General features: G+C 42.8%; 1 protein-coding gene across 1 annotated transcript in view; it reads left to right on the top strand.

Moving 5' to 3' along the window:
- The first annotated feature begins 12,714 nt into the window (after window positions 1-12,714).
- The window catches only part of LOC116978784 (nuclear factor NF-kappa-B p105 subunit-like), a 35,428-nt gene continuing 31,814 nt past the window's right edge, over window positions 12,715-16,328 (top strand). The window contains exons 1-3 of the mRNA XM_033030080.1: window positions 12,715-12,721; window positions 13,006-13,046; window positions 14,426-14,524. Of these exons, the coding sequence (XP_032885971.1) occupies window positions 12,715-12,721; window positions 13,006-13,046; window positions 14,426-14,524 (147 nt within the window). The remainder of the gene's footprint in view (window positions 12,722-13,005; window positions 13,047-14,425; window positions 14,525-16,328) is intronic.

The following is a 16,328-nucleotide window of genomic DNA, read 5'->3' as shown; positions in this document are numbered from 1 at the left end:
CGTCTAAATCGTTAATATAAATTGCAAATAACTGTGGTCCCAGCACTGAGCCTTGCGGCACCCCATTAGTCACTGCTTGTGATTCTGTAAAGGACCCGTTAATTCCTCCTCTTTGCTTCCTGTCTGCCAACCAGTTCTCTATCCATGTCAATACCTTACCCCCAATGCCATGAGCTCTAATTTTGAAGGTCATCGGCCATAGATCATTTGATTCAATTCAATGATTTAATGAGTCATGGATACTTTATTGTCACATGTACCTAGGTACAGTGAAATGCTTTGTTTTGCATACAACCCAGTAAAATCATGTGGCAGACCTCACCTTGGCAGTATAAAAGATATAAATTTCACCAAACAGTCCTATCTACTACCTGCTGCCGCACATGGCAGCAACCCCGCCCCTCTTCTGGAGTCTCCCTTCGTTCTCCACGCCCAACCCCCCCCCCCTGCCAGCTTCCCCCTTCATTCTAGATGCCCCACCCACTGTATCCCCCTTTGTTCTTGGTGCCCCTCCTCACTCCCCGATGGCCTTCCTCATTCTCAACTATCCCCTCGCTCACCGATGGCCCTCCTCAATCTCCGAGGGGATATCACAGCATTTCTAGGAGGACTTGAAAGCGTCCTTGAATCTTTTCTCTCCAGCCCACCCTATAATCGGTTGCCATGGCGGAGCTCAGATTGGAGTGTTTTGGAAATCTAGTGTCAGGATATGAAGTGGCCTACTGTCATCAACACATTTACACCAAACTTTGAAAAAACTCTGTCCCACTTCACAAACGGAGGGGAAACTGATCCTTCTGGGAAACTTCAATGCCAAGAGAAACAATCCATTGAAATGTTGAGATTAGCAAGTAGGAGAAATGGAAAGATAACGCTTTCCTAAATCGCCTTAACCATATAACCATATAACAATTACAGCACGGAAACAGGACAACTCGACCCTTCTAGTCCGTGCCGAACACGTATTCTCCCCTAGTCCCATATACCTGCGCTCAGACCATAACCCTCCATTCCTTTCCCGTCCATATAACTATCCAATTCATTTTTAAATGATAAAAACGAACCTGCCTGCACCACCTTCACTGGAAGCTCATTCCACACAGCCACCACTCTCTGAGTAAAGAAGTTCCCCCTCATGTTACCCCTAAACTTCAGTCCCTTAATTCTCAAGTCATGTCCCCTTGTTTGAATCTTCCCTACTCTCAGTGGGAAAAGCTTATCCACATCAACTCTGTCTATCCCTCTCATCATTTTAAAGACCTCTATCAAGTCCCCCCTTAACCTTCTGCGCTCCAAAGAATAAAGCCCTAACTTGTTCAACCTTTCTCTGTAACTTAGTTGCTGAAACCCAGGCAACATTCTAGTAAATCTCCTCTGTACTCTCTCTATTTTGTTGACATCCTTCCTATAATTAGGCGACCAAAATTGTACACCATACTCCAGAATTGGCCTCACCAATGCCTTGTACAATTTTAACATTACATCCCAACTTCTATACTCAATGCTCTGATTTATAAAGGCCAGCACACCAAAAGCTTTATTTACCACCCTATCTACATGAGATTCCACTTTCAAGGAACTGTGCACAGTTATTCCCAGATCTCTCTGTTCACCTGCATTCTTCAATTCCCTACCATTTACCATGTACGTCCTATTTTGATTTGTCCTGCCAAGATGTAGCACCTCACACTTATCAGCATTAAACTCCATCTGCCATCTTTCAGCCCACTCTTCCAACTGGCATAAATCTCTCTGTAGACTTTGAAAATCTACTTCATTATCCACAACCCCACCTATCTTAGTATCATCTGCATACTTACTAATCCAATTTACCACACCATCATCCAGATCATTGATGTACATGACAAACAACAGTGGACCCAACACAGATCCCTGTGGCACCCCACTAGTCACTGGCCTCCAACCTGCCAAAAAAACATCCACCATTACTCTCTGGCATCTCCCATTCAGCCACTGTTGAATCCATCTTGCTACTCCACCATTAATACCCAACCATTGAACCTTCTTAACCAACCTTCCATGAGGAACCTTGTCAAAGGCCTTACTGAAGTCCATATATACAACATCCACTGCTTTACCCTCATCAATTTCCCGAGTAACCTCTTCAAAAAATTCAAGAAGATTAGTTAAACATGACTTCTCAGAACTAACAATCTATTCTGGCAAATTGGCAGATTATATCATTGTTGTGAGGAGCTGACTAAGTTACAATGTTTCTCAGTTGGAGTTAAAAGTTCCAGCAAATGCCTTCTCTTAATCTCGTACAGCTGAGTGTTTATCCAGCAGCAGAAAAGCTGCCTTCACCATTGCTATTCCATTCATGATTTGTACTTCAGTTGACGATAGATTTTTATGAACATAATTGAGTGATCTTCAGCACACTAGATGGCACCATTCCAAATATAATAGCTTATGACGTGCCTGTATTCACTAAGCCAAGTGCTGTGGAATTATAACTGAGGAAAAGTGGGATGGAGACGGGGAAGAGGCAGGAAGAGGAGAAGAATGGATCGCCGCTCCTGACCAATTTCACCAGCAAAACACTGAAAACAGTTGGGCTCCTAATTCACCAACAGTAACTTCCCTCAGTTGCAAAGCAAAACAAATCCAAGATGTTAAGCATCTACTCATATGTATCTCTTAGTGTCTATCTTCTGCACCCCTTTGACTATCCCCTTTGCCTATCTACACGGCTGGTAACTGTCAATGAAGGAGACTGCTGATGACCTCAAATAGCTGTAGACAGATAATGAGGGGCAGTGGATAGAGCAGAATGCAAGAATGCTGATGCATTTGCTGTGTTACCAAATTAATTGGCTGCAACCACTCAATGTCATTGAAATTCAGTACCAGCGATCCCTGCACATGAGCACAAACACCAGGGACAATTTACAATCTTTACCAAAGCCAATTAACCTCAAATTTAGAGTCATTAGAGTGTGGGAGTAAACCGGAGCACCCGGGAAAAAGCAACCATGGGAAGAGCGTACAAACGCTGTACAGATGGCACCCGTAGTCAGGATCGAACCTGGGTCTCTCGAGCTGTAAGGCAGAGACTCTACCGCTGTGCCACCGTGCCACCCATACGCCATCATGCCACTTTGTCTGGAGGGCATTGTGACTGGTGCCGGAACAAAACTCCTCTCCCCTCCATTCCCTGTACCAATGCCTCAAAAATCACGCTTTCTCCTGTTGGTATCTGTTGAATTTCTCCCTGATTAATGCCCATTGCTGGACCCCTTCCAGAATCTGCTGCAGCTACAGCATGATTCCTGAATAAGAGTGCAGGCTGATTTAGGCAGCATAAGTGAGCTTCTACTCATAACATGACGCATGCGCCGAACTGAGAGACAGCAAGTCCTTGTAGCTCCGAGTTTTGTTTTAGTGTTTTAGCGTTTTTTGTTTAGTGTTTTATTTAGTTTTGTTTAGTTTTTGTGAAGGACAAGGACAAGGACTTGGATACAAGTCCTTGTAGCTCAGAGTTTTGTTTAGTGCTTTAGTGCTTTAGTGTGTTTTGTGCGTTGGCTGCTGCCGCTGCTGCTGTGCAGTAATTTTTACACAGCATGTGTAGAGTCGCGTATAGGAGGGATGAACTCCTTATGTGGCGACGGACAGCTTACGGAATAAAACACCATATTCCGTCTGAGCTGAAGAAGCCGTTCCGTGGTTGCCGTGCAGGTGCCAGGCTAAGGGCCAGGCTAAGGGCCTGGAGGTGGAGATACAAGCCGTTTCTGCCATCGATCCTTATGGGGAACGTCAACTCATTCCCTAACAAGTGTGAGGAGTTGAAGGCCCTTATGAAGAACCAACGGGTCTACCATGAGTGCAGTCTCATGTGTTTTACCAAGACGTGGCTGATGGACATCATCCCGGATTCCTGTGTGGATCTCCCCGGCTTCACTACGGTACGAGCAGATAGAGACCCGGGCGAGTGGGAAGATCAAAGGTGGGGGACTTGCTCTGCTTGTGAACAATAGATGGTGTAATCCAGGTCACATAACTGTGAAAGATAAGATCTGTTGTCGGGATATTGAGCTCCTGGCGGTTGGACTGAGACCTTATTATGTACCGAGGGAGTTCTCCCACATCGTCGCCATTATTGTTTACATGCCTCCTAGAGCGGAGCCTGTAGTCGCATGTGACGTCATCCAAGAGACTGTCGCGAGATTACAGACCCGACACCCTGACGTACTCATTGCCTTATCAGGGGACTTCAATCATGTGAACATCAGCCCCCACTTGTCAGGCTTCTCACAGTATGTTGACTGTCCCACAAGGCACAATAAGACACTGGACTTGTGCTATGTCAATGTCAAGGAGGCATATAGTGTCTTAGTCTTTCCACCGCTTGGCAAATCAGATCACAACCTGGTTTATCTAAGGCCTTCTTACAAATCCTGTGTACTGAGACAGCCTACAACCACCCGGTCTTCAGAAAGTGGACACCAGAGGCCAGTGAATCACTGAGGGACTGCTTTCAATGCACAGACTGGGACATACTGATGGAGCCACAGGAATTAAACAGCTGTATGGACATCGACAGGATGGCTGGATGCATAACGGACTACATCAACTTCTGTAGGGATGTTGTTGTGCCAGTAAGAACTGTTTGTTGCTTTCCCAATAACAAACCTTGGATTACAAGCAACATCAAGAGCCTCCTAAACGAGAAAAAGGAGGCTTTCAAGGTTGGTGATCGGGAAAAAATCAAGAGGGTACAGCACCACTTGAAAAGGAGTATGAAGCAGGCAAAAGGGGACTATAAAAGGAAGCTGGAGAAGAAACTGCAGTACAACAACATCAAAGAGGTGTGGAGAGGAATGAAGACCATCACTGGCTTCAAGGAGAAGAGAAGCCAGCCGTCAGGAGACGTGGACAAGGCCAATGAGTTTAACCTGTTCTATAACAGGTTTGATCTGGTATCCCCTCCCACCTCTACAGGTGCAGCCTCTCCCCCACCATCACCTCCACGAGGCAGCCCCCCCAACACCACAGCTGCAGCACCTCCTATGCCGGCATCTCCTCAACTGTTCTTCACGGCGGACGAGGTGAGAGCTGAGCTGAGGAGGTTGCGTGTGCCCTGGTAAAGCAGCTGGCCCTGATGGTGTATGTCCCAGGCTACTAAAAGACTGCGCGGCTCAGCTGGCGGAGCCGCTCCAGACCATTTTCAACCTGAGCCTCCAGTCAGGGAGGGTACCAGGTCTGTGGAAAACATCATGTCTCGTGCCGGTTCCCAAAGCAGGGCGGCCGACCGAGATCAACGACTACAGACCGGTGGCCCTTACATCCCATATCATGAAAACAATGGAGCGGCTACTCATTCGTCTCCTGAGACCACAAGTCCAGCACGCACTCGACCCACTACAGTTTGCATACCAGGAGAACATTGGGGTGGATGACGCAGTCCTCTACATGCTGCACCGGATCTACTCCTTTTTGGACAAACCCGGTGGCTATGTGAGGATTATGTTCTTCGACTTCTCAAGTGCGTTCAACACCATCCAACCCCTGATTCTGAATGACAAGCTTAAAAGATGGGGGTGGATTCCACATTTATCTCCTGGATATACGACTACCTGACGGGTCGACCACAGTTTGTCAAGCTGGGGGACAGTGTCTCTGGCACAGTGGTGTGCAATGTTGGAGCCCCACAGGGAACGGTTCTGGCCCCGTTCCTCTTCACCCTGTATACAGCAGACTTTAACTATAAGTCTGACACATGCCACATACAGAAATATTCAGATGATACAGCGAGGAGGAGGAATACAGGAACTTGACCAGTTCCTTTTGTGCCTGGAGTGAAGAGAACTGTCTCATCCTGAACACATCTAAGACTAAAGAGATGGTGGTTAACTTTGGCAGGTCCAAGCTCCCCCTTCAGCCGGTCAACGCTGCAGGGGCTGACATTGAGGTGGTGCAGACATATAAATACCTTGGAGTGCACCTTGATAACAAACTGGACTGGTCTGTCAACTCTGACTCCCTCTACAAAAAAGGCCAGAGCAGACTCTTTTTCCTCAGAAGGCTCAAATCCTTCAATGTGTGTAATGATATGCTGCACATGTTTTACAACACTGTGGTTGCAAGTGTTATTTTCTACGCTGTTGTCTGCTGGGGCAAGAGCATTAGTGCAAAAAACAACAAGAAGCTGGTCAAACTGGTTAAACGAGCTAGCTCAGTGCTGGAGGGGAGAGTAGACTCTGGGATGGATGTGCTTGAGAGGCGTATGAGGCACAAGGTGCAGGTCATCCTGAAAAACCCCGGGCATCCCCTCCATGTAATTCTGGAGAGTCAAAAGAGCACTCGGAACAACAACCGGCTCCTCTCCCTGCCCTGTAGAACGGAGCGGTTCAGGAGATCCTTCACCCCTGCAGCCATTAGATTTTATAATTCGGCTGTAGGGGGATGCATTTTGCAATTTTTAATTGTTAATTATTGGTCTTTTTAAGTATTTATTGCTCTCAGGTAGTGTCCACATTGTATTCTATGTATTTTCTGTCTGCGTTCGTTTTGAATCTGTGGGTTTGTTGGTTGGGGGCTTCTGGACATTTGAATTTCCCTGAGGGGATCAATAAAGTATTTATTATTATTATTATTATTAACATGGAGCTGCTTGTGGAGCTGACAAGCTCAGGGGGAGAAGAAGAATAAGCCAACTAAAAGGACAGTAAATTTTGAACACCGACTCATTACAAGGAAGATGACAGCATGAGTGTTGGTATGCTGTTTGCATGGGGTCAAAAGGGCACAGACTAATCATGTACTGAAATCCCCACGCTAGTTTTCTGATGCTCATTAGTGTATATGTGAAACTTGTACAGTTTATGAACTTGATTTAAAGGCCTGCATATCCCTGCCCTATCTCGTAATTGCTGGACTTACTGCTTTGAATCCTAGCTGCAAAATGTAGGGGCAAACAATCCCACAGAGCTTAGGTCATGCACAGTATTTGTTTGTTCACATGGTTCCTAATGTTGACAACTAATCAGCATTCTTTTTTTATGTTCATTACCAGGGTGCCCCTTTGGTGACAGGAATCTCAGAGCTCACACTAAAATCATGAGGGAATAGATAGAGTCTTTTACCCTGTGCAAGGCAACAACGCTGCTTGAGGAAGATCCTGAAGACTAAAAGGTTCAAAGGTTATTTTATTGGAGAGAGAGAGAGAGAGAGAGAGAGAGAGAGAGAGAGAGAGAGAGAGAGAGAGAGAGAGAGAGAGAGAGAGAGAGAGAGAGAGGGAGAGAGAGAGAGAGGGAGGGAGAGTGGGTGAGAGAGAGGGAGAGAGATAGGGAGAGAGGGAGAGAGAGAGGGAGAGAGGGAGAGAGAGAGGGAGAGAGATAGGGAGAGAGGGAGAGGGAGAGGGAGAGGGAGAGAGAGAGGGAGAGAGAGGGAGAGGGAGAGGGAGAGGGAGAGGGAGAGGGAGAGGGAGAGGGAGGGGGAGAGGGAGAGGGAGAGGAGAGAGAGGAGAAAAAAAAAAAAAAAAAAACCCTCTGGGGTTATGATGAGCAGATGTGACTACTTAACACTACCTTTGTAAAGTATTGCTTCTTTGGCTGCAGCTTTCTTACTCAAAACAAACCTGAATGTGAAACTGGAATTTTAATGGAAGTAGGAAGGCAGTAAAGAGCGTGTCCCACTAACGCGACTTTTCAGCGACTGTCTACGACCTTCAAGCTCAAGAGCACTCGCCTGAAAAACCTCGAGCTGGATCGACCGTCAGCGATGAAACCGCGAGCCGGATCGACCGACCGCACACAGACACACACACATCGCAAAGGCGGGGGCCACAGAAAGCGGGGGAGCGCTGTCTGAAATTCACACCCGCGATGAACAGGAGAGGGGGGGGTGGGGGAAGAAGGGGAGAGAGGGGGAGAGAAATGGAGAGAAGGGGAGAGAAGGGGAGAGAAGAGGAGAGAAGGGCGGAGAAGGGGGGGGGGGGGAAAGAAGGGGTGGAGACATTTTTAAGACACCAGACAACTTTTAATAACGTTTAGCGGGCATTTAACATTACCGGTTGGTTTACTTACCTTTTTTTTCTCAACGAGCTTTACCTTCGACTACCCTCGATTACCTTTAATTGCCTTCGATTACCTACAAATAGCATTACGACCTACTAGGACCTACCTCGACTAAACCTACGAGTAAAAAAAATATATAGATTTTTTCCATGGCGCCCTTTCTTTACTCGCGGGCATTTTTCAGCATGTTGAAAAAAACGCCGCGACCTAGCTGAGGTCTCGAGTACGCGGTAACTACTCTCGAGCATGAAGGAGAGTTATAAAGACCTCCTAGGACCTCGTGTCGAACATGCTGCGAGTATGAGTCGAGGGCAAATTCTTCTAAATTCGCCAATTAGGTCGCCGCAGTGGGACAGGCCCTTTAATGATTAAAAACCAAAGCCTGTCACAAGGAACAAATTATAGACGTGGCAAAAATATATACAAAAGGACACAAAGTGCTGGAGTAACTCAAGCAGCATCTCCGGAGAACATGGATAGGCGATGTTTCGGTTCCAGACCCTTCTTCATCTTGTGCTTGGGAGTTCATAAGATTTATTACAGAGACATGAGAAAGAAGTGGAACGAGGATTGGACAAACGTGGGAATTAGTGTTTTAGCTAAACAGTGAGTGTTGCTGGGAGGGCAGTATGTTATAGGTAAATGAAGAGAGTCAGAACCCCCTGTGGAAATTCAAGGGAAAGTTGCAATATACTGGAAAGGCCTGAATGACGGCAGCAAAGTAATATCATCACATTCTCTTGTGGACAATAATTTGCCAGGAATCGAGCTGTCATGATAGAAAAAAAATCCATCAACAAATAACCACATTATTTTAACAAGGCTGCACAGAGACAAATCAATAAGCATTGTAAATGACATTTGGATATTATTTCTGTTCTTAATTAAGATATGCTAAAGTTTCAAACATGTTTTCTTATTTTCGTTCTCACAACATCCTGCAATAGACTATATTTATATATAGATACATTTCTATCTGAACCTGAAAGCCATTGCAGTTTGGAAGAGAACATCTGCAGAAATATCCTTGATGCTTATTGAAGCATATCAGCCCATGCACTATGCAACCAATCGTTTGGCCAAATAGCTAAATCATTTGCTTAACAGAAAACAAATCAGCTATGTGACCCAAGTGACGAGAATGGATAGTGCTCAAAGCTTTGCTCAACTGATGAATTCTTCAGCCCAAAGAAGTCGAAGTATTCCTATAGATTACGAATGACTACTTAAAGGTATTGTCTAATATTTTAATGTTAAGTTTATGGACATAAAGAGATGATATTTTATTAAACTAGCGGGATGATAACTACTTTAATTCATCAATATTTGTGTGTTCTAGAAAAATATTATGCATGCAAAGGATAGATTTTGGAATTAAATGTATTTTCTAGGTAACCAGGCTTTATCTTGTACTAAACATTATTCTCCTTATCCCGTATCTGTGCCCTGTGGACAGCTTGATTGTAATCACGTAGTCTTTTCACTGACGGGATAGCACGTAATAAAAATGCTTTTCACTGCACCTCGTATGGATGATTATATTCATAAATTAAACTAAGATATGGATATTGGTATTGGTTTTCACGTGGGAAATTTGGCATTAGTGACGAAGGTAGCAAAGTGAGGGCAATGAAACAATGCCAGAGGATTATTTAAAGCTACAAATTCCAAGACTGCTCAGCCATTTTAAAGTGTGGGAAGGAACTGCAGATGCTGATCAAAACCGAAGATAGACACAAAAAGCTGGAATAAGTCAGCGGGACAGGCAGCATCTCTGGAGAGAAGGAATGGGTAACGTTTCGGTTCAAGGCCCTTCTTCAGTCTGAAGAAGAGTTTCGACCCGAAACGTCACCCGTTCCTTCTCTCCAGAGATGCTGCCTGAGTTACTCCAACTTTTTCTGTCCATCTTCACCCATTTTAAAGGCTAGTCAGCCAAAGCAGCTGCCTCATTTAATGAATGAAACAAAATAAGGAGATCCACATCGGAGCCTGTTAGATTTTTCAGTGAAAGAACTGATAATAACTTGTATTGTGATGATCTAGGTACGGAGGCTCAGCAAAAGTAAGTTTGAATTGTTTCTGGAGATGCTACGAGGAATGGATCTGCTCCTCCTCGCTGAGTGTATGATCAATAACAGCACTGTCACAGAACTGCTTCCTCCATGTTGCTAAGTATCCCCGGCACTTGTTACTGACCAGTGAAGTCCCGTTAACCAACCTCAAACTGATGAGTTGTATTCGGCTGTCCATTTGTCTTTCCACGGCTGATGTAAAAGGGACCAGGGTGTCAAAATTAAGGATAGCCCTTTTGCCATCTAATATCCATTCCTCTAGGCAACTGGCCAAGACTCGGAATTGATTGGTTGAGCATTTGATTAAAATTGAACAGCATTAATGTCTCCCATGTCCTTTATTCATAAAAATCAATTATCTGTAAATTGCAAAAGATCCTAGATGCCAGGTGGCATTTTTTATTTTGCTACTCAAGTTGTGAGTCAAGGTTTCACTTCTGCTTTATAACTGCCTTTCAAATGGTAAACAATACTTAAGGATGTAACTGAATTAGTGATCAGAAACAGGCAGCGTTGTAATAAACAGTTTTTTTATTTTATTTTAGATTATATTGTCCATGTGCTGCCTTTTTAAGTATTTATTTGCTCTTTTAAATCAAAATAGTAATTTGTCGGCTCTTTTAAATCAAATCAGTAATTTGTTGTGATATTAATTTCTCATCATATTTTAAAGTTATAAATACTTTAAATAATGCAACGTTGAGAAGAATTAACATGCTGGGATGGGTAGTGGGTTAGTAGATTGGATACAATATAATAAATAATAAGGAAAGAAAAATTAGAGTATATGATAAAAATTAGTAAGAAATATAAAAATAGGTATAAGGTGTGGTTTTTAGATAATTAATAAAGTGAAAAGTTCACAAGGTAATGCTCTGGAGCATAGCGAGTGAGCCTGCAGAATTAATAATTAAAAACAAAGCGATGACAAATGAATGAAATAGGTGCAGTCTTCACTGTAGAGAACACAATGAACATTTCAAGGATATCTGTACTTAGAGAGTTGCGAGGAAGAAAGTAAAGAAGGAAAATTACAATCAGCAGGGAAATGGTGCTGTCAACATTGTTGGCGATGCAGGGTGGCAGATCTCTAGGTCCTGAAGGTTGTTATCCTTCCTTCTTAGTTAATGTGGCTAGTTGAGTTAGTTAATGCGAGTTAGTTGATGCATTGGCTATAATTTTCCAAAGCTCTCTGGAATTAGATAAGTTCCATTAAATTGGAAAACAGTAAATGCCACTCTTGTATTCACATATGAAGGGTGATAGAAAGCAGGAAACTAGAGGCAGTCAGCTCAACATCTGCCAATGGGGAAAAGGTTAGAAATGAATGTCAGAGACCTTATTGCAGGGTAATCAGGCAGAGTCAATGGTGTTTTGATGGAAGGAAAGTCAGATTTGAAGATGACATACAGAGGCTGTGAAGAGAAATAGATGGGTTAAGTGATTGGTCAAAGATCTGAATAATGCCATGTAGGTAAATGTGAAATTGGCACTGATTAAAAAAGTGATAAATAGTAACATATTCTTTAAATGCTAAGAGCTTGCAGAGTCCTGAGATGCAAACATATCTGGGTGTTCTAGTGCTTGATTCACAGAGGGTTGGTGTACATGTACAGGAAGTAATTATGTATTACAGACTTACTTACACAGAAGTAACAGACAGTTGTTCACTGTCAGGGGAACTAAATGTCAAAAATACATCACCGTTTCCTTTTCTCCAGAGATGCTGCCTGTCCCGCTCCGTTACTCCAGCATTTTGTGTCTCTTCGGTTTAAACCAGTTCCTTCCTACATGTAAAAATGTCGGGGTTATGTTTCAGTTATATTAGGTAATAGTGAGGCCAAATCTGGAATTATGTACACAGTATTCATCTCACTATTCAAGAAAAGTTCTTAACATGTTAGAAGAAGTTCAGAAGTTTACGAGACAGATATCTGGAATGGGCTAGTTGTCTTGTGGTAACAAAATTGGAATGGCTAGATCACTTACCACTGCAATTTAGAACAGTATGAAGAGCCTTGTTTGAAACATATTAAATCCTGAAGTGTATATTGGCTAGCATTTTTACATTGATACTAATGAAAATTGATAGAGGAATATTACTTGATGAATGCAAAAGGAATTCACAAATGAGTATAGAACATTCTAAAACCTGTTCCTTAGCATAAGATATCTTCAAAACCATTTCCTTGGAAGAACAGTGAGAATACATTTTATGGTTATCTTTTGTCTAGATGGAGAACATTGATCACTACAATAACATTGACATCAACTACGTTCTCAGCTATCAAGATTTAAACCCTTCAGCTGCTGCTTCACACTTCAGTAAGTGGCTGCAATAATTGTTACTCTCTGACAGGAGATGTTTCCTTTGTGCTGTACATAGCAAAAATAAAATTACATCTTTGGAGATGGGTTTCCCCTCCTATCTAGGTTTAGGATTTCTTGCCAAGCTGTGGGCAGAGATCATTCGAGTGTAGACAGCTGATACTTAACAACTTTCCACGGGAAGCTAGTTGAATAATTATTCATACCCTCCTCTGCAGCTTTGGAGTTGTGGGATCATACCTTCTATAATGCTTTCGGCTGATGTCGATCCGATAATGGCAAGTAAAAGATGTGTTTGTGTGTTCTAACTGCTGGAACAAGAAAAATGAACCCAGAATGCAAAAATAAATATTTTCATCAAGGTTGTCACTTGCTATGGTGATTTTAATCAATTTTCCACTTTGAGGCTGATTCAAAGCGTGAACAGCCACTTGATTCTTGTCAATCACTCCACTTCTCAGTATAAATGGAGTAGTGGGAAGACAAATATCAATGCTTTCTGATAAATATCCAATCCAAATGGTCTCTAAAATGATAACTAAAGTTGGTATTTTTTTCATATTTAGCATGTGATCCTTACATTGAAATCATTGAAGAACCTAAGCAGGTAAGCGAAAACAAATCATCCAATAATCTTTTTCATTTTACTGGTAACAGTAAGGTTCATGCCTCTAGTGTAGGCGCATATTAATCTTGTGGATTGCACAGGTGGTTTTTCATATTATGTTTGGCTCTGATACATTGCAGGAAAATTATGAATCTCTGGAAATAACTAGACAGCTATTCAAATTAAATAAGATGTTTATCTTATTGCTTAATAACGGGCAGTACATCGGCGTAGCGGTAGAGCTACTGGAAGAGCATTGTAAGAAGCAATATTTCAAACAAACCATTGTGAAAATGGCAGGACTCCCAAATGAAACAATTCAACAGAGATTAAGAGATATTTGTTCATAAAAATAGTAATAGGATACAAAAACAAGGTGATTAACATGCGGCTCATTTACAATCCAACTGAATTCCAAAACTTCCTTGGGGAACTGAAAGGCTCATGTCTGAACCTAAACAGGGTTGACACAGTGGCTCAGCTGGTAGTGCTGCTGACCGCAGGTGTTGTCGGTGTGGATTTTACATGTTCTCCCTGTGACCACGTGGGTTTCCTCCAGGTGCTCCGGTTTCCTCCCACATCCCAAATATGTGCTGGTTTGTAGGTTAATAGGCGATTCTGAATTACCTCTAATGTGTCGGGAGTGGATATGAAAGTGTGAGTGAGTGATCGATGGCCAGCGTGGATTCAGTGGGCTGAAGGGTCTGTTTCTATCCTGTATCTCAATTCAATTAAGCTCAATGAAAAAAACAGCATTAGCAAACCCGAGTTTAATATTTGTTTAGTTTAGTTTAGTTTAGTTTAGAGATACAGCATGGAAACAGGCCATTTGATCCACTGAGTCCACGCCGACCAGCGGTCCCCATACACTAACACTATCCTACTACACACTAAATGATCATGACAGAAGCCTCCTCGCGGCGATCCCTGGAAACGACGACACGATGCACTTTGTGACGCATCGGGCGACCAATTCTATCAACATGTGGGACAATGACAGAAGCCAACAGCGAGCTATACGTTCTCTGACACACGAGCGAACGAACTACACACTAGGGACAATTTCCCATTTTACCAAAACCAATTAGCCTACAAACCTGTATGTCTTTGGAATGTGGGAGGAAACCGGAGCACCCAGAAAAAAATCCACACAGGTCATAGAGAGAACGTACAAACCATACAGACAGCACCCATAGCCAGGATCAACCCAGGTCTCTGGCGTTGTAAGGCAGCAACTCTACCCCCACGTCACTGTGCCGCTGTGATGGTGCCACCCAATGGCCACTGTAACATTTCACTGTCATTTCACTGTAACTGTTAAACATTTTACAATCACCTGAGAAACACTGTAGTTAGTTCATTGCATTTCTATTTTGAAGCGTGGCTTTCGGTTTCGTTATGGATGTGAAGGACCATCTCATGGAGGTTTACCTGGGGTTTCAAGTGAAAAGAACAATAAAACATATCCAGCCGTGAAGGTAGGTAATGTAACCAAATCTATGAACTAACTGCGTGATTAAAACTTCTCTTTAAACATTTGGTGTCACAAGATAACTTATAAATATGTATTGTTAATTAAAACCAAGTAGAAATAATACAATGTATGGGAATTTGGGTTTAATTGTAAACCTTAATTGTGAGATGGGAAGCATAATTAAACTTCCACACAAGATGGATATTCATGTCGCTTCAACACCCACAGAAATTCCACACATTGTACTTTGGAGGAAGAAAAGGTGATCTTATTGAAACAGATTCTGCAAATCATGTTCTGGGGTACGTTTCCCTCTGTGGGAATATAAAACCAGGGATAGTTTCAGAATAAGAGGTTGCTGATTTAACACAAAATCAAGGAGGCATTTCATAAGTTCATGTTCATAAACGATAGGAGCAGAATTGGACATTTTCATCCCATCAAGTCTACTCCACTGTTCAATTATGGCTGATCTATCTCTCCCTCATAACCCCATTCTCCTGCCTTCTCCCCATAACCCATAACACTTGTACTAATCAGGAATCTATCAATCTCTGCCTTAAAAATGGCCTCCACAGCCTTCTGTGGCAATGAATTCCAGTTTCACCACCCTTTGACTAAATAAATTCCTCCTCATCTCCTTCCTGAAAGTACATTTCTTTCTTCTCTCTGTGGACTGCGAACCTTTGGAAATTCCTACCACAGAGTTGTGGAGGCTGAATACTCCTTCTGTACTAATCCCATTGCCCAGCACCTGATCCACAGTTACGTAAAAAATCACAACTATTAATTGAAAATCTCCTCTTACTCTGCAGATCAAGTGTTCATCTAAACACTTCTTAAATGCCATCAGCAATCCAGGTTCAACCATTTCTCAGGCAATGCATTCCAAGTACCTACCACTCTCTGTGAGGAAGGATTCCTCATATCGCCTCTCAATCCCTGCTTCCTTTCCCAAACCTGTGAGAACTAATTTTATCTGTCACTGATATGAGGATGCAGTCTAGCCTATATACTGTATACCCCTCATAATTTAATATGCCTCAAACATCTTCACTGATAACCCCCTCCTCATCTGGAGTGGAGAATGTTAACAGATCTAAATTATCCAGTGTCGGCTCATAATTGAACTACTCCATCCCAGGGAACATCCTGATGAATCTGTTGCAAACCATCCCGAGCACAATCGTATGCTTCCTGTATATTGGTGACGAGCAAACAATGCTCCAGCAAAGGTCTGACTAAAATTTATAAAAATAGAGCACAACCTCCCTACTACTGTAAATGTCCTAACTTATGAAGTTCAGTATCTCATATGCCTTCCTAACTAAATTAACTATTTGCATTGCCACCTTTAAGCCATAGTCTTATTCAACAACAGAGCAGGTTTCAGTAGCAACATGGTCTATACTTGCTCTTAATTCTAATGTTCTTATATCTCCAAAAACATTCCAGGCTATTTCAAACCAACCTACAGTACTCTCTTTAAAGACTTTTTGGGTGCTCACCATATGATGAAAATGTTTGTTTCGTTCACACCCAGTCTGTGTCCACTTTAAAAATACATTGGCCTATATGGCGTACCTGTAGTGAATGTTAAAGATAGGGTGCAAAATTGGTCCCACTGACTTCCAGCAAACTTGCACCTTGCACAAGACTGTTATACAAACACTAAAGGAAAGTCTGAGGTAGACACAAAATACTGACGTAACTCAGCAGGTCAGGCAGCATCTCTGGAGAGAAGGAATGGGTGATGTTTCGGGTCGAGACCCTTCTTCAGACTGATGACAGAACAAAAATCTGCCTTG

The sequence above is a fragment of the Amblyraja radiata genome, chromosome 11 (genome assembly GCF_010909765.2).
Source record: "Amblyraja radiata isolate CabotCenter1 chromosome 11, sAmbRad1.1.pri, whole genome shotgun sequence".
In the NCBI taxonomy this organism is placed as follows: Eukaryota; Metazoa; Chordata; class Chondrichthyes; order Rajiformes; family Rajidae; genus Amblyraja; species Amblyraja radiata.
Note: the sequence above shows the minus strand (reverse complement) of the source record. Positions and strands in the feature narration are given on the sequence as shown.